This window comes from Python bivittatus, unplaced genomic scaffold (assembly GCF_059951505.1).
Source record: "Python bivittatus isolate LINGU-HERP-01145 unplaced genomic scaffold, Pbiv_v1 ctg000670_np1212, whole genome shotgun sequence".
Taxonomy (NCBI): domain Eukaryota; kingdom Metazoa; phylum Chordata; class Lepidosauria; order Squamata; family Pythonidae; genus Python; species Python bivittatus.
The window spans coordinates 11,942,075-11,968,784 of NW_028277094.1; the positions used below are offsets into that span (position 1 = coordinate 11,942,075).

The 26,710-nt window shown below is 43.8% G+C and overlaps 1 protein-coding gene across 4 annotated transcripts in view; it reads left to right on the forward strand.

Moving 5' to 3' along the window:
• Positions 1-2,185: 2,185 nt before the first annotated feature.
• Positions 2,186-26,710, forward strand: part of KLHL13 (kelch like family member 13) — a 49,200-nt gene continuing 24,675 nt past the window's right edge. Inside the window, exons 1-3 of one of the 4 annotated variants that reach the window (XM_088151606.1) lie at positions 2,186-2,322; positions 13,972-14,030; positions 17,295-17,366. In XM_088151606.1, coding sequence (XP_088007732.1) covers positions 14,011-14,030; positions 17,295-17,366 — 92 coding nt within the window. In that variant the 5' untranslated portion in view covers positions 2,186-2,322; positions 13,972-14,010. Of the gene's footprint in view, positions 2,323-2,530; positions 2,671-13,971; positions 14,031-17,294; positions 17,367-26,710 lie in introns of those variants that run through there. The other 3 variants (XM_007422386.3, XM_088151607.1, XM_007422387.3) reach the window with 3 other exon arrangements.

Genomic DNA, 26,710 nt, shown 5'->3' on the forward strand with positions numbered 1-26,710 from the left:
TTTCTCCTCTTTTTCAGTTAAAAAATTCAAATTCCAACCATCTGTCAAGTCCTCTAATGTAACCAAGAAAGTTAGATTCTTACAGAATGTTATTACTCAGGTTTATTAAAAACATGGTAACATTACAGAAACTTGGAAACTGGGCTTTTATGCACCCCTCTTCATCAGCAAGTAATGTCCTCCTTGATCCATTTAAGCCTCTTTCTGACTCTCGATTTAAGGGGGAATCTAGCTAAATCATTTATGAGCTAGGAACCCAGTGTCCATCTGACCTTTTTCTGCAATGGTTTGCAAACTCCATTCTCACAAAATTCCATTTAGGAAGCAATTTGTGAATTATTATTTCTGCTTTTAAAAAGCCACATGGAATTCTCACTCTTGCTAAAGATTTTCTGGGGGGGGGGGAGGATCATGTAGCTGACCTTAGCAATCACTTATTTTAACCAGTGAAGAAGCTGTTATCTGAATCCTTTCCAGGTGTTTCAGGTGCAAGCAATTTAACTGCCTTGGGCACCTCAAGGAGAAAACCTGGAGGAGAATGTAAGGAACTGAACTGAAATAAAATTCCAAGGGCACAAAGGCTTCTTTTACAGCTATGGGACTCCTCTCCCATAAGGACAAATTAAGTCAAGGAAGAGGCCTCCCTACATTGAAACTTTTGCCTGGTGGTCTTCCTCTTTCCAGGTCCCCTGTCTCCCCCCCCCCCCCCGCTGTTCTTTCTGCAGCAATAGCTTCTTATGATGGTCTTCACTTTGGGAGCTGCAGAGTGATGGTGCTGCATGTACATTAAACCTTGTCTCCCCCCGCCCCAGCAACATAGTGATTAATGGGAGCTCTCAGGCCATGACACTTTCTCTGCCCAGTGTGCTCAGCACCAGTGATCTGTCTTCCTTTGGACCCCAGTTGGATAATTTATTTGTTGGCAGCAATCAATAATTATTTTATATTCTGTGCAGTGCTTAATTGCTGCAAAGCCCAAGAGCTGATTACTAGAGCTAGAGGTATTATTGATTTATCAACAGAAGGTACATTTTGCAGTTAAAATTCCCTGGATAGGCGAGGTTTGGAGCGGAAAATAGGAGCTTTCATACCTATGGCTGTTCTGTGTAGAGAACCACTCCTCAGCCAGGCCCAGCTGCCTTGCAAAACAAATGCAGATGACACCTGAAATTGCACAATCAAGCCCGTTCAAGTCCAACTTCTGACGGTAGAGAAAAATGCAGTTTCATCTGACTTTTGAAACAGAACTTGCTTAATTCACAAATCTGGAAACAATTTGTCTTTGGACTGCAAACTTCTCTGTACTTTGCATTCAAAAATGTAAATGTTAGGGCAAGATGGATATGGGGGAAAAATTACTAATTCTCTGTGGCTTTTAAGGAAGTCCAGAATGCTGCAGAAATACACCAGAAAAACTGCCATGGTAACACACACTCAGTTGCCAGTAGAGGTCTAGCAGCCCTGGCACGAGAGATGTTGGTTTCCAATATATCCCCCCCCCCATTTGTAATCTTGCACATCAGACCTGCACAACTCACGGAAGGGAATGGGCAACAGTGGTACCTCAAAAATAGTCGCTGACACAGTGGCACTGATGGAGCTGGCAATGCTGGTGAGACCTGGAGATGCTTGGCAGTGTCTTTCGGGGTGAAGGTGGCAGTGGTGGATCCTTCCTGGCAGCAGTGATGTTTGGCAGCAGCAGATCTGTTAAAAAAGGCCAGTGGGCCACGGGACGCTGCTTGGCAGGCTGCTTGCGGCCAGTGCACTGTTGCACAAGCTTGCACTATGAATGTTTTGCATTTGTTGGAAAATGCCAGATTTACCCTTAAGCATAATAAAACGTTGTCAGTTCAGAACACTGAAATTCTGTTGAGTGAGCCCAAATCATCTTCACCCACGGGAGAGAGAGAGAGACTTTGAGTCAGCAACTTGCTGTAGTTGAATGAATTTTGTGATTTCACTGGATTTGAATTCTCCTGGTTTCATTTGAATTCTCCGATTTCCTTTCCCATTCGGCTTGAAAGGCGGCAGCGCGACTGGAACCAGCCGACCTCGCGCTGCTGCTCCCTCCTCCCCCTCCCCCTCCCCCTCCCCCTCCCCTCGCCACGCGCAGGCGCACTGCTCCCCCGGGCTCGCCATCTTGGTGACGCAAGGGGGCGGGGAGCGTGGAGAAGGGGGCGGGGCTCCCAATTCCGGCCTCAAGAGGACTTTTGAAAAGCTCCCGCAGCCGCCGCCGAGAAGAGGAGCGGCTCGCGGTCGCCCTGCCCTCGGGCCGCGCGACTCCGGGGGCCTCAGGAGCGCACGCCGACTCGGCGGCCGCGGGTGAGGAGCGGCCGAAGGAGCGGCGGTGAAGGGCGGGCATGCGGGGGGAGCCCGTCGTGAGGGAAAAGGGAGGGCGGCGGCTTTGTGCTCCCCTCGGTGACTGCCTGGGGGCGGGATCGCTGCCGCGGAGGGAGGGGCTTGATGGGGCGCCTCGCTGATTGGCTGCCGGGAGCGCGGCGGCGACGCCATTGGCTGGCGCCGGAGCGTCGGGTGGGCGGGGCCGAGTGATGGGGAGGGAAGGTGCTCGCGCGCCCCTGCTTCGGCTCTGGGACTACAAAGCCCAGCATTCGCAGCCCAGGCTGGCTTGGCGTTTTAGGATATGTTGTCCGAACATGCTTAGGGGCCCAGGTAGGGACTCCCCGGGGCTGGGATTTCCCGGGGGGCTGTCCTGGGGTGGGGGTCGCCCTGCTTGGCAATTGTAAGAGATGCATTATGGGGGGCGCTGCCAGGGCAAAGAGGGGAAGCCGGTTCCACGCAGTGCTGTGCCCGGAGTCCGAGTGCAGCCGAGGGGCAGGGGCCGGAAGCCGGGCCCCCGCCCCCAGACGGGCTGCGGTTTGAAACCGGGTTTCTCCGCGGAGGAGGAGGAGCAGCAGCAGCAGCAGCAGCAGCAGCCCCGCGGCTGCGTCCGTCCCGTCCCCTGCTCCGCCCGCCGTCCGCCCGCGACTGAAGTTAGCAAGCAGTTGGAGACCCCCAACTGTCCTGGGAGAGGGCTAGGCTGGGCGCCCGTCCAGGTTGAAGGGCGCTCTGTGACAGCGCGGTGGGGAGGCGGATTGAAATACGGGGCGATGGTTGCAAACCAACGTCTGAGCCGCTCCGGCGTGACCGAGGCCAGCCGCGGTGCGACCCTTGGGAGAGACGGGTCTGTGGTGCTATTAAGGAATGCTGCTCTTGGCGCGATTAATCGTCTCGCTTTCTGGTCCTCCGGGCCCTCCGTACCAGATTTTGGGCGAGGGGATCCTGGCTGAGAGAGTGGTTTTCAGAACGCCAGCCAGGGACTGAATTCACGTGTTTGCTAAGAGGTTTCTTGGGCGACCCAGTAGGGCTCTCTCTGCTACGTTTATACGCATTAGTTGGCTTAACTGTATAAGGCCATCCACCATGGCTTGTCCAATAAATTAACGTGAAAGCAAATTATATCTTTAGTTAATGCGTTAATGGAGGATAGCTTACCTTGTTCCATTTACTCAGCTAATCGCTGCTTTGTGTGGAGGAAGAAGTCTTCTTCCTTTAAAGTACGTTTCTTTCAGTCCATTAAAAAGCTGAGCAAAAACAGAATTGTGCATAGTAATTAAGCAGGCACTCAGAAAAGTAGTAAATGGAGCTGGGGCCCTTTTGGCAAGTCCTAAAAAGTTGCTCAGCAACTTCTCCCCCCCCCCTTTCGAGGGTGGAGACGGAACTTTCCTATTCAGTCTATAGTGGGGAATGAAATCACATGAATGTAATTCCTTCCTGGCATTCATTGCTAGTTGGTTTACCTATGGGGGGGAGGGGACTGCTTTTTGATTTTCTTTCGGCAAAGAAAGTTCAAGAGTCTTGCATAGAAGAAGGCTCTGTGCAGCTCTTGGGTGTCCTTTGGAAGAAAGGAAGTTCCCCCTGCCTAGCTTATCACCAGTGGGTGGGCTACATGCAGCCACAACGCTCTATTTGCAAGCCCCAAAACTGAAATTTGATGGCAAAATCAGTGATTTGGGGCAGGACAAGTTTCCCTTTTTTATGATTTTGAGGGCTGTTTTAATGATGAGAATAAGAATACAAGGCAAAACACTTCCAAATAAAAAAGTATTGGATGTTTTCATCCTGTTCCTTCTGGGGATGAGCATATTATACTGAAAGGTGTCTTGCAGCCTACTGGCAAGTTAGGAGCCTGAATTGTCTGAGTCCCAGTCCAGAAGAGTTTGTCCATTACTCACGTATGTTTTGAGCCTTGGGTGTAAGTTGTTTTAATTCCTGTGGGTTAATTTAAAGTACACCTGCATTCACGGATCCTATTAAGCCATAGCTTGTTGACTAGTTAGTTAGCTGGGTTCACACACTGATAACTATGTTTGTAGACCATAATGGCTAGTTCATGCCACTTGCTCAGTCCAACAGCAAACCAGTCCCATCACGCTCACTTTTGGTCACTTGAAGAACTGCAGTTTTTCTCATTTCGATACTCTGTCAGCCCACCTAACAGAGCCTCGTTGAGGTCTGCTTTTCTCCAGAGGTCATTAAGGAGTCAGTCTTGTCCGTTGCCTTCTTGTGCTTTCTCCGTATAACACTAATGTTAAAAAAGTCAGTTTCAAAATAATGCAAAAGAAGAGGTGTTTTTTTAAAGCTTTGGTGCTCTTATTTGCAAAACAGAAGGGGGCATTTAGTCCGTAGTACAGAGGCGAATGCAGCACTTCCAAAATAACAACACTTAAACAAAAACAAAGACCAGTATAAAACAATACATATAAAAGGAGATAGAAGTATAAAACTAATATGAAAGGCAAAGGATGATACAGGGTGGGGAAACCTGGCACACAGGACCCATCATAGGGAATCCAAGCCTAAGTAAAAATAAGGTTAACATATGGTTAAAATTTATGTTTTTGCAAAAATTCCCTATATAAATAAAGTAGTAAATAAGGCAAGTAAACATAAATATACAAAACAAGCAAGTGTAAAAGCAGTTGCCAAAGGCACATAATGAAATGAAAAAACAAAAACTGAGAAGAGAAGCTGTTCTCCAAACTTGTGGGCACCAGTGTCTTCCTGTCCTGCCCCACAGAATCTTGCCACGCTGTATGTTATGGTAAGAGTCTTATCAGACAATAGAAGCAGCATATAGAAATGCCTCGGGTGACCTGGAAAATCTTCTAGCAAGAGTGCAATATAAGTGCTGCATACATGCCTGTAATATTGGCAGACCAGTGGTGCGTGCTGATTTGAATCCCTCTCCCCACCCTGACAAGGGCACAAACGTTCTGAATCGGGTTTCTTTTTTTATATTTCCCTTCTAGCACCGCTGAAGGAAGGACACCAACCTTGCCCATGTGAAAGCTTTTCTATGGCCCACATAAACCAGTTGCGTAAGGTCTAATGTGGGTTTTAGACAATACCTTATCTGTTCTTCCACAGGGAGCTTGGGGACTCTGCCTAAATCGGTTTGCTACTCCACGTCCCTAGCACATTGTTTAATAGATGATGTTGCCAGTTCATAGCCCATTCGTAGCACTCCCTGCATGGAAAAGCCATATTTCTGCAATTTGTTTTCAGGGGAGGACACCCAAAAGGCTCCATAATTATCTGAGTGTATCAAGGGAGCGAGGGCCTCAGGTAGGAAGACAAGTTTCAGCCAGTAGGGTCTGCCTTCATCACACTGGATTCAAGATGTAAGGAGGCGTTAGAAATAGGACAAGACACCTGAAACACTGCCCTGAGAAATTTGGACGGAAGACTTCTCAAGAGGCCAGAGCTCGAAATGGTCCCAGCTGTGCTGCATACATGATCTGAGCCAAAGATTTAGCTTGAAATAATTTAAGGGCAGCTGTGAGGCAGCATTCCTCCCCCCACCTTGTCCAGTAGAATCACAAGATGGGCACAGAGCTCTTTCGAACAGTCAAGGCAGCATGGCGGCCATGTGTCCTTCAACTACCTGAGGCCTGAAATACCACCCCCAAGTATTTGAAACATGACACTTGTTCAATGGGAATCTTGTTGATATAGAAGGAATAGTTTGGGGGCCCTCTAGCAAACACCATTATTTTAGTTATATCATAGTTTATCTGCAATTGGTGTTCTTTGCAGTCTTGAACTAAAGATTGAAAAGCTGTTTTAAGGCCAGTGGGAATCCTGGAGAGGTTCACAGCATCACCAGCATACAGGAAAGTAGAGATAAACCTCTCAGCCAATTTAGGAGGAAGATAATATGGATTAGCCAACTGGTCAACTAAGCTATTAATATGGAAATTAATCAATAGAGAGAAGCTAAAATACAGCTTAGTTTGACTCCCTTCTCCAATGGAATTGAATTGGTAAGGTGGCCCTGGGAGAATACATCATGTATTCTCATCAAGTTGGAGGATTCCTATCTATTGTTTTACGTTTTCATTTTCTTCCAGAGAATATCCTGTGAGATAGAGTCAGAAGCTGATCTTGAATGAATGAAAGCTGCATACAAAGAAGTTACAGATCGAGAAGAGTGTTAGATGATGGATTCTCTGCAAGAGCTCAGAGCTCAGATGTTCTGGGATGGCAGCATTTAAATATGCAGACCATTTAGCCCAGCAGACACTCCCATTAGAATGTACATTAGAATGATACAGTCTTCCCATTTGCATAAATGCAGACAGAGATGTAAGGTGGATCGCCAGTGGCGGGGGATCACTATCAAAGCATGAGGAAACCTGAAATAGATCTGTAAACTGAACGTTTCCTGACCCAATTACACAGTCAATAAGACTTTTTTTATCCCCTCCCCCATAGATGAAATCTGCTGGATGATCATTTGATGAGAGAGCCATTTAGGATGTGTGGAAGTTGAGCCAGTAAGTCATCTGTGGTAAAGGTCTACAAAGTTAGACTTCTCATCTTTAGAATAACGCACAAGTGGAAACACTTGTCCCTCCAGGGTCTCCTAGGTAGGAATGATATAAGACATGTAAGGTGTTATCATCTGGTCCTAACCTAGCATTGAAAGAAAGGCAGAGAATAATTCTAGAATATAATTGTTTAAGCCAGACCATGCTTCCCTTATTTGAGACTTGCGTTTTCCAAGGGGCAGGTAAATATTAATGATTGACCGGTGGCTTGTGCATAGCCACCACTATAGCATAAGAACTGTATAAAGGAAGTTTTTCAGTACTCACCCCTAAGATAGTGGACACCAGCACCACAAGTCCTCCTCTGGGCCTTCAGCACTTAAGAGGAAGTAGTTGGCTTGAGGTTAATTACAAAGGATGAATATGTTGTCTCGTGACTGCTCAGTATATTTGGTAGTTTCTATAATAGTTTCTTAAAATCACCAGTTCCTTCTCCTCCTCCTTCTAAACCAGAAGACTTGTGTAATTAAAAGAGAATAGAGTCTTCCTCTTTTATGAGAAGTAAATTGGCTTTTTCTGATGGAATTTTATGCGCAGTGGGTGCAAGTGTTTGTGGCCCAGGGAGGAAGATTCTCCAACACAGGCCTTTTTCAGACATCCCAGGAATACAGAGAAGTTTCTTAGAACTGATGCCTGCTAGCGTGTAGATCTTCCACTGCCAGGAATAAAATCTTAGGTGTTCTGGCTGGAGTGCTTGATTTTCTCCTCCTAACTCTAATGGGGATTTTTCTCTCTCACTTTCATTTATTAGTAGAGATTTTTCTCCCACCTGTTTTCCCCCCTCTTCCCATGGAGACACACATACAGACCTTAGCTTTGAAGATATGAGCAGCAATTTGATGAGATATGAGGATGTTTTTGATTCCCTATACAGTATCCTGACATTTTATTGACGCAGCAAGTTGTAAGTACAAAGGCCTAATATCAGTTGAAGGAAATTGGGGGGAAATGTGACCTGAAGAACTAGTGTGAAGGGATCATAGAATGTAATGGTTGGAAGGGACCCCCTATTCCAACCCCTGCCCAGTGCAGCTGATAGGACGACGGAATGTTGATGGGTTTCCTGGCCTGGTAAGTGCTGCTCTAGGCCACCCTAGTGCCCACTTGGGCATTCAGCTGTAAGATCCTTGCGCGGATAGTTCTTCCTTGTACAAGCAGGGAGAGATTCTCTTTATTGTGTAGCCAGATCTTGCATCCAGGCTTTTGAGAGAGACCACACTGGGAGCAATGGCCGCCACAGTGGTTCCTGGAGACTCTGAAGGTGGTGGTGGCAGGGCACCCCTTTCCAGGTTTAGCTCCACTCTCTTGTCGGCATCCTTCAAGGCTTGCCCTGTGTGGCTCCTTTGAGGTGCAGGAGGCAATCTGTATGCTTCCTTTTGAAATGAGGGATGGTAAATCAATTGCAGTCTCTCCTTAGAAGCTTTAAGCATGCTTGGAAATGAGTTACGGCCTGAAATAAGAGGCTGGTGGTTTCACATGGATCTCAGTGGAGACTCATATCTCTTGTACTGATATGGCAGGTTGTCGGTTTTTGGTGGGTTTATTGCCTCCGTGTGCAGGGAAGAGGCAGGATTGGAAATGAGGAGGCAAGGCTCCCCAAGATGAAACGGTGGACTTCAGTCCACGAGTTCTGCCTTTCTTTCCTTCCCGAACCCTTGCAAGGTCAAACCATCTCTCTCATAAAAGCTTTTTGAATAGTTTGAATAGGAAGGATAACCAGAGTATGCATAAAGCTTATTGTGCAGTATTTTGGGGCTGCCTGCCCTGATATCTAGGCAGTGAGTTTAGTCCTTATTTTGGGAGTAACACGGCTTATAAACTCATGTTCATTTGGTGGATGTTTACTCCTGCTAAAACTGATAGTTAGCTCCCAGAAGAATACACAGGTTTGGAGCAAAGGGTTTTGCATTTGCAGCAGCTGACAGGGCATTTCCAACCACAAGGAAGACTGAACGGCCCGAGTGATACGATTACAGATATGCTTGGACCAGGGGCTGGAAACAGAGAAAGATTAGGCAAGAGGATAGTGATGTTTGCAGATAGACTGGAATGAGAAATAAAAGTAGAGAGATGTACAGAGTAAGGGAGGTGATTATTTATTTATTTATTTATTTATTTAATGTTTATATGCCACTTAATCCAAACAAGGCTGAAGTGGCTTACCAAATAGTGCAAACATTACAGGAAAAACAATAACTTAATGTTTATAACATAAGCTAGCTAAACAACATCGATAAAAACTTTCTAGTCATAATCACATGGAGGAATGATGCTCTCTGTACCAGCCGCTCATCCACCCATATTGCCATAAAAATGGCGAAGAAGATCGTTCTTCCATTATCAAAAAAATGTATAACCTTTGCATAGATGCAGATTTCATTGAGCTTTTGCAGTGTGCAAATCCTCACACATTGCACACGACAGTCTCATTTACCTCACAGATCTCTTTGCGTGCTTGGTTAGAATCCATCATAAATAACCCATAAAGGAAAACAAATAATCCAGCAAGCGCACCAGTGTACCATCCCAACCAAGCAAAATAAAGACCCGTTTTCTCTCCAGAATATCGCCTAATCAAATCCAGAGGCTGGTGTTGACTCCCACAATCCTCTGTTGTGCCCAGCGTTCATATAATAGTTGCTGATTTTGACAGAAATAGGTCGTATCCGTTACCAGAATGAGGAGAAAAACATGGCTGAAGTCCCAAACAAGCAGAAAGTATTTGGAAAGGGCTGAGATAGACACCTCCGTAATTCACATGGGCATGAGATGGGGAGGAGGTGCATCACAGTCGGGCTTGCCAGATTCTGTTATTAGAGCCAATCTCAACGAAGGTGGTCTTGGCCTTCCCATAGGGTTGATTCGTGGTCTGGTCTACCTGGTGGGCTGGCAAGAGCGAAGGACTGCGACTCTGTGGTTGGTTCTGCAGAGCAACTGGTGTGAGATATTTGACAAGGATTGGTACTGGGCTCCTCTGCACAGCCTAGTTGTTAAAAAGTGTTGATGGCTAAATGTGAAGAGGAGAGCCAAAAGCTTCTCCTGCAAATCAGTCACCTGCAGAGTGAGCTTGGAAGGGAAAGGATTGCAGTGGCCTTGATGGCTCAGAGATGTCTTGCTTTAGAAATGACTTGGCAGATTTCCACCTGGTTTACGTCACCAGTATTTCTTCATCCTTTTGCTAATGAAATCATTTTTGCTGGGATGTCGCTAACGTGTGAATTTCTAATGAGAAGCAGCTGCTCTGAAAGGAAGCATAACTCACCTCAAAAAATGTTATCTGTGAGATCTTTATCCCTCTCCTTGAGCACATTGTGGTACTGTTGATAGTAGGTTAGCGCAACCCCCTTGATATGGTGCCTTCCAGATGCGTTATGATTCCCTTTCCTGAGAAAAAAGGTGGCATTTCTACTTGACTGTGCAAACTTTCTAACATCTGCATGCTTGTCAGTACCAATTTTCATATGTAGTTCAGGAGTAGAATCTATTTTTAGCTTTATGGAAGCGTATCCTGGTTCACTTTTGTTTAATGAAAACAAAGAAGCATTTGGATAGGACTAAGAGAAAGATAAGGTTTCTTGGTGGAAACCCAGTGATTTAATCTGGTGTATCTCCCTCCTATTGACTGATTTTAAAAAGCCTCTAAATGTAGACTTAAACTAAGTCTAAACTGGCAGATTTTCACTTTATTTTCTGTATAAAAAATAAACTCTATGGAAAATAGAGATCCGTTATAATATTGGGAAAGTTAGCGTGGTACTGTTCTTACTGACACAATATGCCGTGCAGAACTACTTGTTCAACAGTTACAGGCATCCTCTCTTTTGGGTCCGTGTAATTACTAACCACCTTCAGTGAGCCCATTGCTGTAAAGGTGGCTGCCTACAAAACGGTGTGAGTTGAGAAATACGGCAAGATCTTTATATCTTTTTTCTCTTTTTCTTTTCCCTTTTCTTTCTTATCATTTTTCTTTTCTTCTTTTTCTTTACATTTGTATTGTTTTTTTCTCTGTAAAATTTTTTTTCAATAAAAATTAATGCTTAAAAAAAAGGCAAGATCCTATTGTGTCAGAGTATTTAATCATCTTACCTTACTTTGTATCTTTAGACAAAACAGGGAAAAGGTACAATAATACTATCATAGGTGTGCAGTTTTTTTTGAAGCAGGAAATTTTTGTTTTGGGCCAAGGGGAGGATCTCCTCTCTAGCCAAATAACCGTAAGAATCAAAATTGGGGTTGGGTGGCAGTGTTGTTCCCGGATATTCTTTAAAGAGCAGCTGGCTGTTTGTTGGCATTAAGCTGAGTATCTGGCAGTGGTAAAATATTGTCTGTTACTCCAAAGCCTGTAATAATATTCTTCTGTCCTGGCATGAAGCTAGCTATACTTCGGTGAATTCCTTGATTCTTTACATGTGTTTTGCTAATCTTTCTGTGTTCTGTGGATATTATCTTTTCATAACAGCATCTTTGTGCCTGAGATCGGTCTGATACCTGATTTTGCGGTTGGCATACTCGGGCTCCTTATTAAGATACTTGGAAGTTCATAGCTCAAAAATATAAACTAAGTCAGCACGTTTTGATTTTGAGAAACGATTATGGGGAATCTATAAAGGGCCCATTCCTGTCCTGATTGCAAGGAGAGTGGCCAAAAATGTCTTCATTGTGGGAAATTAATAAATCAGCCAGATGTTTGCATTTTTATAATACTGGTGGAGGTCTTTAGGCCATGATCTGGGAGCCTACTGATTCTTTAGAAAGCTGTTGGGAGTTCTTTAATAATCAGTAAATGTGCATCACTCTTATTCAATTTTCTCGTGCTGTACGTGGAGAATAGAGTATTTGAGGGGGAAGCCAAGTTCAATATTCTTGATTCAGCAGGACATTGGGTATAGCCACTGTATTTGAAACGTGCCTAATATCGTTTTGCAGTGTTCTGGGCCTCCTTGCCAATAAAAGGACCATCTCTGAATGATTCCCTGGAATGGGCTCCTAGTAGAGAAGAAACTTAAATCTGCTGGTTTAAAGCAGGGTTCCTCAACCTTGGCAACTTGAAGATGTGTGGACTTCAGCTCCCAGAAGCTGGCTGGGGAATTCTGGGAGTTGTAGTCCACACATCTTCAAGTTGCCAAGGTTGAGGAACCCTGGTTTAAAGTATTGGCCAGATCTGGACTTCCAGGAAAAGAGCTTACTGAACAAGTAAAATTCTCAGGGTACTGATTTTGATTGAACCTAAACAGCTTAGAAGGACAGGGTGGTTAGCACTTTGATATATGATCACCAGAAAATCCCAGGGCTGTAGGTTGGACTGGGAGATTGAAAAGATCTCTTGAAGGAAGGTAATGGGGAGAAACACCTCTGCACCATTGTCAAGAAAACCCTCAAGGACAGGTCGCCAGGATGTCACCAGCAAACTGGACCTTTAACATTCTTGAGCAATGGGAGCACAGGACTTGATCACATCTGGCAAACAAGTGCAGTCATCTTTCACGGAACAGGGTCACCTGATGCTGCCCTAGAATCCTTTTCTATATTTGTTTCTAGTAGCCCATAATGCATAAATTAACTGTATTAAAAGGCAGGCAGTCACTTAGGGTAAATGGAAGTCCTCTACAAGCAGGGTATTTTGGCAGATCCAGTGTGACCATGGAGTGTGACACACTGTTTTTCAAAGTTAACTTGTTTCAGGAACAAGTGCTTGTGAAATAACGTAATCCCCAGCCAGCTGCTTCAATGATCAAGCTAAAACTGTCCAGACCTGTTTTCTTTTGCCTTCACACTTGACTGTAACAACTTATTGTGCGTGGAAGAGTTTGTTTCCATTTTAAGATGATGCAGTTGGTGCCCTCGTGAGCTGGGCTGTTTGGGGAGTCCTGCTAAACCCCCTCATGCAGAGAAACCCACCGAGATTGCTAGTGTGGTTCTCTGTGCATCTGAAATTGGTGGCACATTTGTGAAAAGTGCCACTCACTTCATAGTTAATGGCTCAAATGATCCTTAAGAGAGAGATTCAGGATCATTCTCTGATAGTTCTTGTGTCTGGAAAATAGTTGAGGAAGACTTGCAAGAAACCTTTACATTACCCAGAAGGACTGGCTTAGAGGAAGCCATGTGGGTCCGCAACTCCTTCAAGCTCAGCTAGCATGGCCAGTATCTGTGCTGGTTAGTGTGGTCCAAGATACCAAGAGGGCTTTAAGTTGGGGAACGCTGATTTAGGCTCCTAGACAACTCTCTTTCTGTTTCTACCAGTGGAGGTAATGTCTCTTCTACCAACGGAGGTAATGTCCCTCCCTTCTCCCCTGTGTTTTGGGTGCCTTTGAGTCAGTCTTGATTACTGGCAACTATACAGACAAATCCATGCAGTTTTGTTGGGAACTTTTTCAGAAATGGCTTGCCATTGCCTTCTTCTAGGGCTGAGAGAGAATGACTGGTCCAAAGTCACCCAGGTGGCTTCCATACCTAAGGCAGAACTAGAACTCATGGTCTCCCAGCTTCTATTCCACTGCCTTTAACCACCGTGCTAAGCTGGCTTTCCCTTATCTCACCTTTTACTCTTAATTGATGGTGTAGCAGCTTTGAAAAGATCAGTATGATAAAAAGTTCCTTTAGTTCAGACTCCAGTGATGCTCACATAGATCCTTCCAGAGGTTCACTTGGACTTGGGTGAAAATGTAGAATAAGGTTCCATATGCATCAGTCTTTTCTCAAGGGGAAAAAACTCCATGGAGCAGAAAGGGATTGATAAGGTGAAGTGCTTTTTAGCCCCAGTTCGTGGGTAGGGCAGTCCTACAAAGATTTCAAAGAGCTTGAACTACCTACAACTCCCCAGTTGGCCTGATGATGCCCATTACATTCCTGGTGGGCCCCAGTCTCAGATAATACACCAACCTCCCCCAACAGTTGCCTCCCCAGTGTGTTAATCATTGATTCCCATGCTGCTGGAGACTCCTAGGAGTTGAAGTGGGACACCCCTGGAGGATGGCAGATTCAGAAGAGCTGAGAGAGGGCTTGGGGCAGTCTTACAAAGCCATTAGTGAGAACGTCTTCTAACAGTTCCTGTTTCTTGTGTGTTTTTTTTAACTTGCAGGTGTGCAGAGAGCCAGGGAGGCATTTTAGTGTGTCAAAGATGATGTGGAGAGACACTCTGTGAGTAACCATTTGAGTATTACATAAAACAGTGACTCTGTGAAACTGAAGTGCTTAACTTTATCCCTATATTGCTAAGAAATTGCATGCATGTATTTTATTTATTTACAAAATTTATGTGCTGTCTGCTCTTAACAGGTTTAAGCTAACGGCAGAGCAAACCTGATTTGATTATGGAAAATAGTAGGTTTTAGCTGTGCCTGACTCATTCCAGTGTAACTCATTTTAAGATAAAGATAGGACCTTTTTATATTAGATTAATTTTATATGATGCTACGCAGCAAACTGTTCAACCCAGTTCAAAATACACAGAATAATAACAATATAGTTCAGTAAAAAACCAGCACATTAGTAAGATATTTTAGTTCCAAAACATTTCAGCTGAGTGTTGGGGTGAACTCTGGAGCAGGTCAGCAGAAGATTTTAACGTTTAGCATTTGCAGTATTCAATTAAGTGTTCCTCTAGGTAGTTTTCTCAGCACAAATGTATGCTCAGCAATGAGGTAGTGACCCCATGGCTTATCTTGTGTATCTTTACTGCTTTTAATGGCACACAATATGGTTTTGTATTTTTATTGTTTATTTTCACCGTCGAAAATATCCTTCTTTGGTAACAGCTGTTCAGGGTGACTTTCAGTAACAAAGCAATAATCAGAGTTTAGTAATATGTACTGATAGCTGTAAAAAACTCTTAAATGGAGTCCTTGGTGTTCTCTGAGCTTGGTTGTTTTTGCTCCCTGTGGGAGCAAACCCCACACCCCCTCGCACTGATGATGTTCCCTAGTTGGGTAATGAAACGCCTGCAAGCCAACCACCCAGCTCGGAGCGCACCAAGGACTCCGCAGTTCAGCCCTGAGCTACAGAGATGCTCTTCTGTTGAAACTCTTAAGTGAAACCAGCAGTAGCTCTGAAGATGAAAGGAAAACAGTAGCTAGATAAAGGAATTTGAGAATGTCTCCACTAAGAAAATCTATCTTTTATCACTCCAGTACATCTTGCACTTCACAAAATACAACCATAGCTGGCCTGGAGGCAAATCCCATTGAATCCAATGGGACTTCCTCTGAAGAGCACTGGTTTCTGCAGCAAGCTCTTCTTTATGTGCATTCCTTGCCGAAGTGTGTTTCTTTTCCAGCAGATGGATTGTTCTTGTGATTGACCATGTCATCCTACGTTTCGGCAATGAAATTAGTGAAGTTTTTCGGTCAGCAAGCTGCCTCTGTAAGGTCTGTGGCTGAGACATGCGGAAGAGCCTATCCCCATAAGAGGGCAGATCTCTTGTGTTTAGGCAATGAAATAATCCTATTTTAGCTCAGCCCTGGAAATGTTGTGGCAGACTAAATGCAAATTGCTCTGCAGCAGCTGGGTTTGTCAAGAGCAATTTTGAGATTAGCGGTTCCAGGGGGAGGAGAGAGAGGAGGAGAGGGCAGCCGCCTCCTGTTCCTTCTTTGTTCTCCTTAAAAGCTTCTGAATATTTGCTATTGCCGGAAGCATTAAGTTATTTTACACACACAGCTAGTGGAGTTGCCCTGAAAGGGCATATCTTAGTTGCAGATCTTGAAGGGCATTGTTTTATAAACAAGCAGCACAAAAGCAGAAGCTAAGGAACTGTAGAGTTTTAATGTCCAATTTCTACTTACTGACTTTATGCCCTCTTTTAACCATTGAATTTATGCTTCCTTGAGTATTACTTCCACTGAACCCATAAACAAGTCATTTATAGAGTTGAGACTTCTTCTCCTATTCTTAATGGGTGGGACTATTGTGTTATTATACATCTCTTTTTTCCCCTTGCTGTGTGTGTCTGAATGATTTGCAAACCGATGGCTATACCCTGGTACCATTTTGCATTAAGTTTCAAATATTGAAATACATTGTTTTGCCCTTGCTGAATGGGAGCACTTTGCAAAATGAGATTGCATATATTTATACTGGAAGCTGAGGGTGCCTATTATGGTCAGAACTGAATGTGGTTTTATGATGTGACATGGAGGTCCCTGCACCAAATTTTGCTGTCTTCCCTCTGCCCCCTCCCTGGCTCCCTGGTTCAGATGTTGGTGCAACGGGCATCCAGTGTTCTGTGCATACGTTTTCTTACTCGTCATTTTCTTTCCTGCGTGGCAACCAGCCCCATCGCCTTTGTATAGAGGAGTCATTGATCACATGTGATCTTGCTGGGCAAACCTCTTGAGGCTTTCTGGTTGGCATAGATCATAATACAATAGTGAATTAATACTTTTTTTTTTCCAAATAAGTGTGTTTTATATCAAAAGAGCAGGTTGAGGGCAGAGAAGGAGTGTTTTGCACTTGCTAAGATCTATGTTCTCTGATCTCTCTCTTGTTGGGACCTGATCTCTGCTAACTAAAAAAAGGCCATCCTTTTTGGTATTTTTCCTGCAGCTTGTACTGGCCAGCAAAGGCTTTTTCTATGACGGTTTCTTCTTCCTGAAGGAGAGGGGAAGATGGAGGGGCAATGGCACCCTCTTCTCCCTCCTCTTTGAAATTCAGATCCACTCACTAATCAGATTAGCAGCCAGCTATGAAAAACAGCTTCAGATCTGCATCAGCTGCTTCCAAATTGCTGGGGGATAAAATTGGGGTTCTTAGGTTCAGTGCAGAATGTGCAGCCATTCTGAGGAGGGCTGCATCCCTGCAGGAAAGAAGCCATGGTAAAGAATGAATATGGGGCTAAAGTGGCTCTGTTCACAAAGCTTTTCCAAAAACAAAGCCAGGGGTCATCTCAAGGGTCACTGCAGGACTGCTTGGGCAGGAGAAAGGGAGCCTCAGCAAAGCTCCTTAAGCTGCTTTGTCATGTGGATTTTCAGTGGTGCCCAGATCGCTGTCTTCAGGGATGACCCTCTTTGCCTGACACAGTTGTTCTGCTAAGTGGCTTCCCCCCAAAAAGGATTTTTTTCCCTTGTGCTGGGCTTCTGTAATGCAGAGGGAGCCCTTGCCCTTTTACTGGCCAGAGCCCAGGCAAGCATGTCAGAAGAATGAGGAGCAGAGAAGGAGAAATCACGATGATGACTCTCTGGCATTCTAGCGAATAGGGTGTCTTTTGCCCTGGGTCTTCTTGCAGAGAAACAAAAGCCTCATTTTCCATCACGGAGAGGAGGTGACTGGCTCCATGGGTGAATTGTTATCCTCTTCCAATGAGCTCTGCCCATGTGATCTGTTAAAGTGCGGCGGGGCATTAGGATACCAGGCTTCTCCTTTTTAAAAAAGAAGTGCAAGCCTTAAAGTCTTATTTCCTTTGGTTAACAGGGGAGTTACTAACATTGACAGCATGGATCAATCTGTGCTCAGAAGGGAGAGGCCCCCAGTGCTTCATGACAGGTATGTGTTTGCCCCCAAAGGATTGCTCTTCAAACCTTCATGCCCTTCTTGCAGGGCCAACGGACCTTCCTTCCAAAACAAATATGCAGAGTTCTTTCCCCTTTAGGTCCAGTCAGTGTGGCGTAAGAGTTTGGTCACTAGCTTATTAAGATATTTGGCTTCCCCTCTGAAATCTGGAGGTTTAGGTCTGATGTGACCTTAATACAACTGGACTAAACAGAAAGTCAATTAATGGGTTTGGTTTTTCTGTGAAATTAAAGGCATGATTTCAGAAAGTCTGCCATTTGTTTATCAGCCTCTAGTTGGAGGGCAAGACCTAGAAGAAAATTTCAGCAGATATATAGAATGGTGCTTTGTATGCCAGCCAGCGCTGAGTCCGTCACTGGCATGTTTATCCATAATCTGTTGTGATTTTCTTGCCAAATCAATTATAGTTTGTGTGATGTTTGTTAAAGCCTGGTCTTGAAAGGGGAGGTGAAATGTGGTGAGCTGATGAGGGACTCATGAGCACAAGAACCAAGGCACATGTTTCTAATTTATAGGTCAGCAGAGGCTGAAGGTGGTCCATCTATCCCTTTTAGCGTTTTTGTGTGTGTTGCCATAGTACTTAATATCAGTAATTTTGGCAGCATTGTTGGGAAAGGTTCCACTTTCTCCCTTGATTGCATTTTGATTGTCTTTGTTGAAAATACAGCTCTTATTTGCCAATTATTTCAAGTTAGAATGTCACTGAAATTGCAGCTGTCTCCTGATTATAAAATGGTTAAAGTCCTCTAAATGGCCTCATTTGTTTTAATCATACCCTGTGAAGGCACACGTGTCTTATCTTTTCTCCCTGCTTTTTTATTTGGCCCCTGCTCATTCTTATGCCTTAAAAATCAGAGCCTCAAGTCAAATGGCCATAAAGTTGCTTCTGTGTCAAATGCAAGAATTTTAAGAGTTTTTCTTAACAGAGGAGCATGCAGCAGGACCTAAAAGATAGCACTGGAGTCATATAAATAAGCCAATCTATTGCACATTTGAATACTGTTTTCTCTGCAAAGCTGAAATCTGTGCATTATTTGCACTAATACAGTGTGTGCCCATTGGAGCTTCCTGGCACTGGCATCGGCTGCAGGTGCAATTTCGAGATGGTAGCCGTAGGGATTGTTCATTCATCACTTCTCTGGAGACAATGCTGGTTGAACTTTTTAACACTGTGGTGGTCGTGGGTGTAAAATCAGCCATGAGGCAATGTGTGAATTAGTTTCTGGGGTCAAGTTTCAAAACATCATCAGTATAAACATCCCTCAAACCCTGGGTTTGCCATGAACCTCAAATCCAAGTTTTGGTGTCACGACAAACGGGGCAAAATATATCAGACTTGTGTTCACCAAGATGACTACCTAGAGAAAGTCACAGATCCTGTGACCTATGAACAATTGCATGGCTTTTTCTGCTGATGGGAACATGCTTGCACTGGGTTGTAAATCATTCCTTGCTCCCCGGATTGCTTTAGCATGAGTTCCTTACCAATGAGTTATCTTCTTTCCTCAGACAAACTCATGAGGAATCTGATATTGTGCACCTGGAAAATTAGGCAACAAAATACCCTGTGTACATCTGCTGCCCTCCAGATGGGCCGGAACTACAGTTTAAATAACTCCCCGCCTCTGCAGCCAACATCATGATTTCACCCATGAATGAACATTGTGTCCTGAGTCTTCTCCATTCTTCCCTCCTTTGATTTCAAAGTAGGGCAACCGTGGCTTCCTTGTGGCTCTCTGTGTAGCTAATCAGGTTAAGATGTTCCCAGTGAAGGTTTACTAAGAAACTGGAATTTGTTTCTCTTACTTTACCTATTAGATTTATGGTACTCCTTGCTTCTGTGCATAGCATTTCCTCCTTCAGTGTTTTCCCTCCCAGCGTTGTGCTGGAAAGAAGAGACTGGCCCCATGCCCCTCAGTGGGCTTTCAAGGCTGGGGATCAACTTGAATTCTGAGTCTTTAACCAGGATGGATATGCCAATGCCGGCCATTGGGCGGGGCAGGAGCTGTAAGACTCCAATGCTCCTTTGCAGGTTGAGATGTTAGGCCAAGATAATTGAGTCTGAACTGGCTGATAGGATGTTAAACTTAATCATAGTCTTATGTTTGAATTGAACCCACAAGTTCAGAAGTTAACTGGGAGAATCTGAAGTTGAAAATAATTTTAAGCATAGTTCCTTATCTTCTGTGTAGTAAGAGAAAATGTTTGAAGCTTTCCTTTGCAAACGGAAGACCAACAGCTTTTAAGACCCTGAGATTATAAGGTAATAGATGAAAAGCAGGAACAGAAACATGCAAAACAAAACAACAATGCAAGCTTGGCGGTAAAAGGGAGTTGATTCTCCTGCGCTGTTAGAAATGTAAGTATTAGGGTTAAATCTGTATCCCCACAGAAAGGCGAAAAATGCAGAAGAGCGAGCCCTGGCTGTTTTGCAAGTAGAGCTTCAAATTCCAGTTTGTAGTTGACGGTAACTGAAAGCACTTTGCATTTGGCCTTTTTCTTTGTTACAGTAAAGTTTTGATACCATCTTACAGTAACGTGTGTTGTGAAGATGGCCTTATTCTATGTTGCCCTGTTGATTTAGTAAAGTGTTTGTATCCCGTCACTTCACTACATGCCATCGTGGCATAGTTCTTAAAAACGTTTGAACAACAAATGTTTAAACAGCCAAAATTAAATCCGAGGTGCAGTGAATAGATTGAATTCAAGCCAGTTTGCTGCGAGTTGAGCCACAAAGTAACCACCCAGGTTCTTCTGGGAGAATATTGGGCCATCTAGTCTGGATTGCAGTTGAAAGGTCTCTGGCTGGGTTGATCCCTTGCTGAATTATAGTTTGCGTAGCCCTGGTTTGTGGAATGCATCTTCTCCCCCTGCTGTGGAGAAGATCTCTGAAAGGGATGTGCGTGTGAAGGTGGGCGCCCCAGAGGCGCCCTGGGTGGAATCTTTCCTCTCTTCCTTCTCCCTGGCTAGGGCCGCCATCTGCCCTGCGGTTGGATTATTTTTAAATTGTTGGCATTTTTATTTATAATAGTTTAAGAAGTTAAATTAAACTTCCTTGGGAGAATTGTTGCCCTGGCTTGCTGCAAGTTTGGAACCTTCCTTTTTAGGAAGGCTTCGTGGATCAAGGGGTTTAAGCTCATTGGTAGTTGGTTTGCTTTGGCGTAAAGATTTGGCTAGGTGTGAAATCTTCCATTTTTTTTTTAATTTTTAAAATTTAGAAGAGATATATTTTAAAAAAAGATAAACTAGAGATATATAGTTACTACTGTTGTACAATTAATGTTCAGTATATTACTAAAAGATATCAAGCGTTTTTATAATATTGGAAAGGAAAAAAGTACTACGAATGTTTGAGCTCAGTTACAATGTCTCCACTACATTATCGTTTACAAATATTTAAAAAAGAAAAGAAAAAAAAAGAGAAAAACATCCCTAAAAACAATACAGATTTTTGTATTTGATTTTTGACTTCCCCCCTCTTTGTTCTCCACCTGCTTGGCATTATCTAGTGGGGTAATAAATTCCAAATTACTGTGTTTGTGTTTAATATATGAAATGATCTGTCAAGAGTAAGTTTATGGTTAGCAGCTTTGAAGGCTCTCTTAAACTGAGTGGAACGCTGAAAGTACCTGCTCCTCTCTTCCATATGGGGCTGGCTGAACAGTTTTGCTGCCCCCGGCCCCAGGAAAACAGGTTCTGTTCATCTGGCTGCTTCCTCAAATAATGCAGAAGAGGAGGACGTAAAAGTGCTCTCGCCATCTTGCCTGTTCTGATGAAACGTCTGAAAGGGCTTAATTCAGGCTCCATTTCTTTCTTTCATTCCCATGACATGCAGTGGGTCATGGCGTGCCGCTGCCATTGGCCTGTTAAAAGGGAGCCCTAAACATCCATCTTTAGTTCCTACTGTTAATCTCTTCACATCATCGCCAGAAGGTGGCATTACTGATTTTGAATGCGCATTACCTCACTTTTAGGTCTTTCAAAAACTTCATTGTGTAATAAATGTTGCCCGTGGGTGTTACAGTGCTGCTCACTGACATGCAGGGAGCAGTTAGATCGATGTGTTTTAATCCAAGTTGCCATGTTATTAATTCCTGTAAGCTCATCAGGAGTCCTTCCTGGATTTTTAAAATGCAAAAGTTGTAGCTAGGTCAGTGAGGGCTGGGCTAAATTTGGGAATTCTGGAGTCCCTAACTGTAAATGGTAGGTCCTGTTGGCATTAGTAAAGCATTGATTGATTGATTATATGCCATCAAGTCAATGTTGACTCTCAGCGACCACCTAGATAGATTTTCTTCAGGATGATCTGTCCCTAACCTGGTTCTTCGGGTCCCCCAACACTGCACCTATTGCCCCTGTAACTGAGTTCCTCTACCCTGCTGCTGGTCATCCTCTTCTTCTCTTTCCTTCCACCTTTCCCAGCATTAGAGCTTTTCCAGAGAGGCAGGTCTTTGCATGATGTGTCTGAAATAGGATAATTTGAACCTGCAGTAAAGCATACTTCCTTTTTTAAAATAATATTTTTATTAGAGTTTATATATATAAAAACTAATACAAAAATAAAAGACCTACTTCCTGATATAACAGTTTATACTTTTAGTTTTAATGTACAGCAAAAACTCAAAAGTCAGCTTGATTAATACTTGAAGTAGGATTCCCACTTGTGGTTTTGAGTTTCCATGCATCTTTAATCTGAAACCTTGACATTTTGACTTTCTAGTTACTTAATGATAACCCTGAAATATGTAGTCTTTTATTCAGCCACATTCAGCAGGATGGAAACAGGGAATGATTACACTGGAGATATCCTAAAGTAATTTAAACATCTGAAATATATCTTTGCATCTTGCTCCTCAGAAGTATTCACCCAAGTTTTGACCAGCTTATCCTCTTCTCCACTCCCGTAATGTCATAGTCCAGCCTTCGTTAGTTGGAAAAACTCATGGGCCCCATGTGCCTTGAAACCCCTTATGGAAAGGTTGGTGGGTTCTGCCCCCAGACTCTAATGACTTTCCCAGATGCTCCTGTTGTACGTGCCAGCAACTTGGGTGGGAGGAAATGAGAGGACTGAATTTCACACAAGGGCATTTTTCATGTTCATGGGGAGGGGGGAAGGGACCCAGTCATGACCCTGAAGTATGTGCAGTAGTCATGCTTGAATAAGCAAGGAGAGTGGGAGGGAAATGGGGACGTTTGGGATGTTCAATGTTTGAGAAGCAAACATATTCTGGAAAACTAGATAAACCCTGAACTTTTGCTCACATAATGTCTAGAGTGAAAACATAATTAAAAGCTAAGTTAACATTTATATCTTGTTCTTATGCTCTAGAATAGCAGTGGCATGTCTTCTGAAAAACAAACGCATTCTCAGTCTGGTGTATTAATTAAGCATTGTTATTAAATGACTTCCTTATTGAGCATATTCTCCTTTGAGTTGTTGCTTGTGTGAGAGGGGAGCAAACAGTGTCATTTCTCAGGTGTGACACCTGTTGTTTTCCTGGAAGAAGGCCTTTTGGAAGATTTATGTATGTCAATGTATATCTGTGTGTTTCTTGACAGTGGATCTAGGCAGTTCTGCAGTGCATTATCAAACATGTCCTTGGTCTGCATTGGATGTTAATTCCCCAATATATGTTTTAAAAAGTATATTTTAAAAAGTATATGTTTTAAAAAGTCTATAGTATTCTGCTTCTTTAGGATACTAATTGAGAAATCAAAGTAGTTTGACAGTAATGATAGTATTGCACTGAGGACTAGAGAGAATCCTTATGGCGACAGCAATGTTACTTGTTGGTGGATTTTCATCTAGAGACAGAGAAATATAGAAACAAAGCTGGGTTACAACTTTTATTGCTCACTTTCTGAACTGTGAGTCTACTCATTTACACACTCACACACCCCTTCCTAGGTCAAAGTCTAGTTGGCCAGGCTAGTGTTGAGTTCCAGAAGCATCAAGTACATTGGGTTTTGAGGTGCTCTGTCACTCCTTTCCCATTTAGGTTGGGCAGCTTTTGATGGTTCACATCTGCCTTGTCAAAAAACAAAGGAGGTGGGTGTGCAGTGTGCAAGGTGTTTTTGGCTCTTGATGGGCCTTAAGTGACTCATTTCCAGCTCAGATGTGAGGTTTGGTTGGATCTCTTAGTCCAAGTTCATACTGAGCTCTTCTATAGCCTCTCTTCCTCCAATGGTCTGTGGTTCTTGTGTTAAACATTTCAGCTGCCAAATATGGAAAAACTGTGTTTCGGTTTCACATTGTAGCCTACCATTTCCAGATTTCTGTTCTTGATTCAGATAAAGAATGCAGAAGTCTTCCTGCCTTTCCCTCCCGCAGTTAATTCTGTGTGTGGTAGAAGAGGATGTGGCGCCATGTAGAAAATGCAGCACGCCATCTGTTCAGATTGCTTCCAAAAGAAAGATGAGCCAGCAGCTGTCTGAACTGATGCATGTAATGTTTTCATTTCTGTTTAGAGCTGTAGAATTGAAAGGAAATGGAAGGCCATCTAGACTGCCCTCCTGCCACAAGATAGGATCAAATGATGTTTTCTTTACACATACCCTGTGAATGGCTGTTCTTCGGTGGTAGAACACACCCCACTAAGCCATGGCGTGCTTTGTCGGCTCTTGCTTTCTAAGGACTTCCAGCGATGTGACAGTTGAAACAAGAAAACCCAAAATACTTTGATAAAGCAGTTTTAAATAGCTGAGACACAACATCTACAGCGTTTCTTTGGTTGCAACATTTGGCTAATTGTCTGGCAAAATAACTCAGAGGACTGAGCCAGATGTCCTATCAAACTGTTTCTGATGGTCCTGGTACAAGAAATTGTCTTCAGCCTCCCAGTGCCTAATATCTTGATCCTCCGCAGTTGAATGTTCAGTATTATACACTTCTTTCTTACTAGAAAATACAGTAGAGAAACTGCTGTTCCAGAAAATGCCAGATAAATGTGTTTCCTTGACTACTTCTGTAAGAGCAAAAAATATTACTGGCCCTTTTCCCGCACCAGTTATTTTCAACATGGGTTATTTATCTTTGGTTCTGAAGTAGCTTTCTTCTAAATCTCTGTTCCAGTTTGCTGTGCAGATTTATTAATTGGTAGTTTATTAACTTTAGAAGTGTTCATTTAGAGCTGTAAGATTTGTAAGGCTAGTGTTAGTCAGATTGAAAGATTTGACAGCTGTTTAGTCTATAGCAGTTAAGACTTGTAAAATGAAAAGATACCTTCAAATCAAGCTTGATTCCTGGCGACTACATGGACACATCCGTGCTGGGTTTTTTGGCAAGAGTACAGAAATGGTTAGACATTGCCTTCTACTGCTTAGGAGCCTCTGAGACCAGAAGAAACTCAACTTTGAGGGCTTTACACTGTGCCTCGCTTTCAAGGTTTCACAGCTGATAAGATAACCATTTCTGCTTGGTTTGGCAATGCTCTTCATTATCTGGGTTATCCTAGCCTTTCCATCTTTTTCTAGTAGCAGAGAGTCGGCTGGGACTTTAACTGACCTAAGTTGCCTGGACATTGATGGCGGTTTGAATACTGCTCCTTTATACCCTCTGTTCCCTCTCCCCTCAAGCCTTTATGCAAAGCTGATCCTTGGTAGAATTAGCTAGTTCTGTTCCCCCATAAGCAGGCGGTCTGAGGTCTGCTGGTGAGTGGCAGGCAGTGTGTTAAGCCTGAACAGCTGATGACCTCATTGTCCTTCAGCCTTTGTTGTGTGTGGTACAGGAGGGGAGGCACCCATTTACTGTTAATGACGCCCATTTGTCTTGATTGTTCTGTTAGTGCCCAGAGATCTGGGGGCAAAGCAGGGTGTTATATCATGTGTGTGTTGGTTAGCCCACGTTTCTTGGGGGCCTGATGAAAAGGATTCATGGAAGGTGGCAGTGTTCATTCTTTGTCAGCAGCGCGGCTCTTTCAAAGTAGGCATGGCTCCGCATGTAAATGTGGGAGAGCAGTCCAATTTCGTGCAGAAAGCCTTTGGTGGTAGCTGCTCGCTTCAGCAAATCTGCTTTTGCAGTCAGTCAGTCTGAATTGGTCTTATCAAGGAAACCAGCTCATGATATTCACCAGGATTTGTCTTTTACTTCTTTACGCTTAAAGACCAGCAACAAGTGAGTTCAGGTCATCTATATTATGTGCATCTCTGCTCTCATTTTTCTTCTCCCCCCCGCCCCCCAGCCATTGTCATGGAATATGTGGCTAAGTCTGGGTCAACATGCCTGCAGCATTAACACATTGTTCTTCCACCCTCAGTGGCCATCAGAGAGCTGCTTGAGCGCTCTGTCCTCCCTGAGTTAGGGGTATTTATTTGTGCGATTTATCCACACCTCAAGTCTGGAGGGACTTTAGGTGATTATTGGGTAAATGGCCAGGCATCTTTTGGTTCTGTATGTTTTTGTATTCTGGGACTATAGAGTTTTCAGTACCGCTGGGGACTTGAAAGCAGAATATTTAGAAGATGCTGCTTCTCCTCGTGTCCCTCCTCACCTAAATTACAAACGAAGGAGAAACTGTAAAAATTAAATAAAAAGCACTCCACTTGTTTTGCCTTTCTCCATGATAAGGAGACAGTCCATCATTCCGGGGGCACCCAACCACAGGGAAGGGTGTGTATTTTCAAGTCCATGAAGATCAAACTGGAAATCCTCTGATGAACCTCCCTCCCATTCCAGCCCGAGAAGCTTTATTCTGCCACATGGCAGCAGAGCCTTGATGCTCCTTTATGTTGATTGAGGCGCCTCCTGGTTTGGGACTAAATTGTTGGAATGGCATTTCCAGGAAGTATTGCCTTCTTCAAGTTGGTCCATAGTGTGCTTCTTCAGGGGTGCTTTGAAAAAGGGGCACATATGCCCATCCCTGGTGGTTGCCTGCCCCTTGGGGTCACCAGCAGAGAGACCATAGAATTGCGTTTCGGTTGGTGAGGGGGGAGCTGTGACAGACACCTGCAAGCCGGCTGCTTTGTCAAGACTTCAGGCAATTTATGAGCTGGGGGGGGCTGCTCTATCTGAGTGTTGATTGCATCCCTGGGCAAGGACAGATATTAGCGGCACGTTGCTCTCCAATTCCCAGCTGCAAACAGAAGGCAAAGAACGATATTCATGTTCGCAGAACATGCTGTAAAATGCATGAGGTCTTTTCCTCGCCACATCTTGGAAGCCAAGGGCAGGAAAAATGAGAGCGCCCTGAATCCAAAGCAGGCTGGAAGAACATGCAGGAATCTGCAGAATATGCCCTCACGTTTTCATTTGGTCGCTCTGACTATGGATTAGTAAAGACTGCCGTTTTCTTTCCCCTCTCTCTTTCAAAATCTTTTTT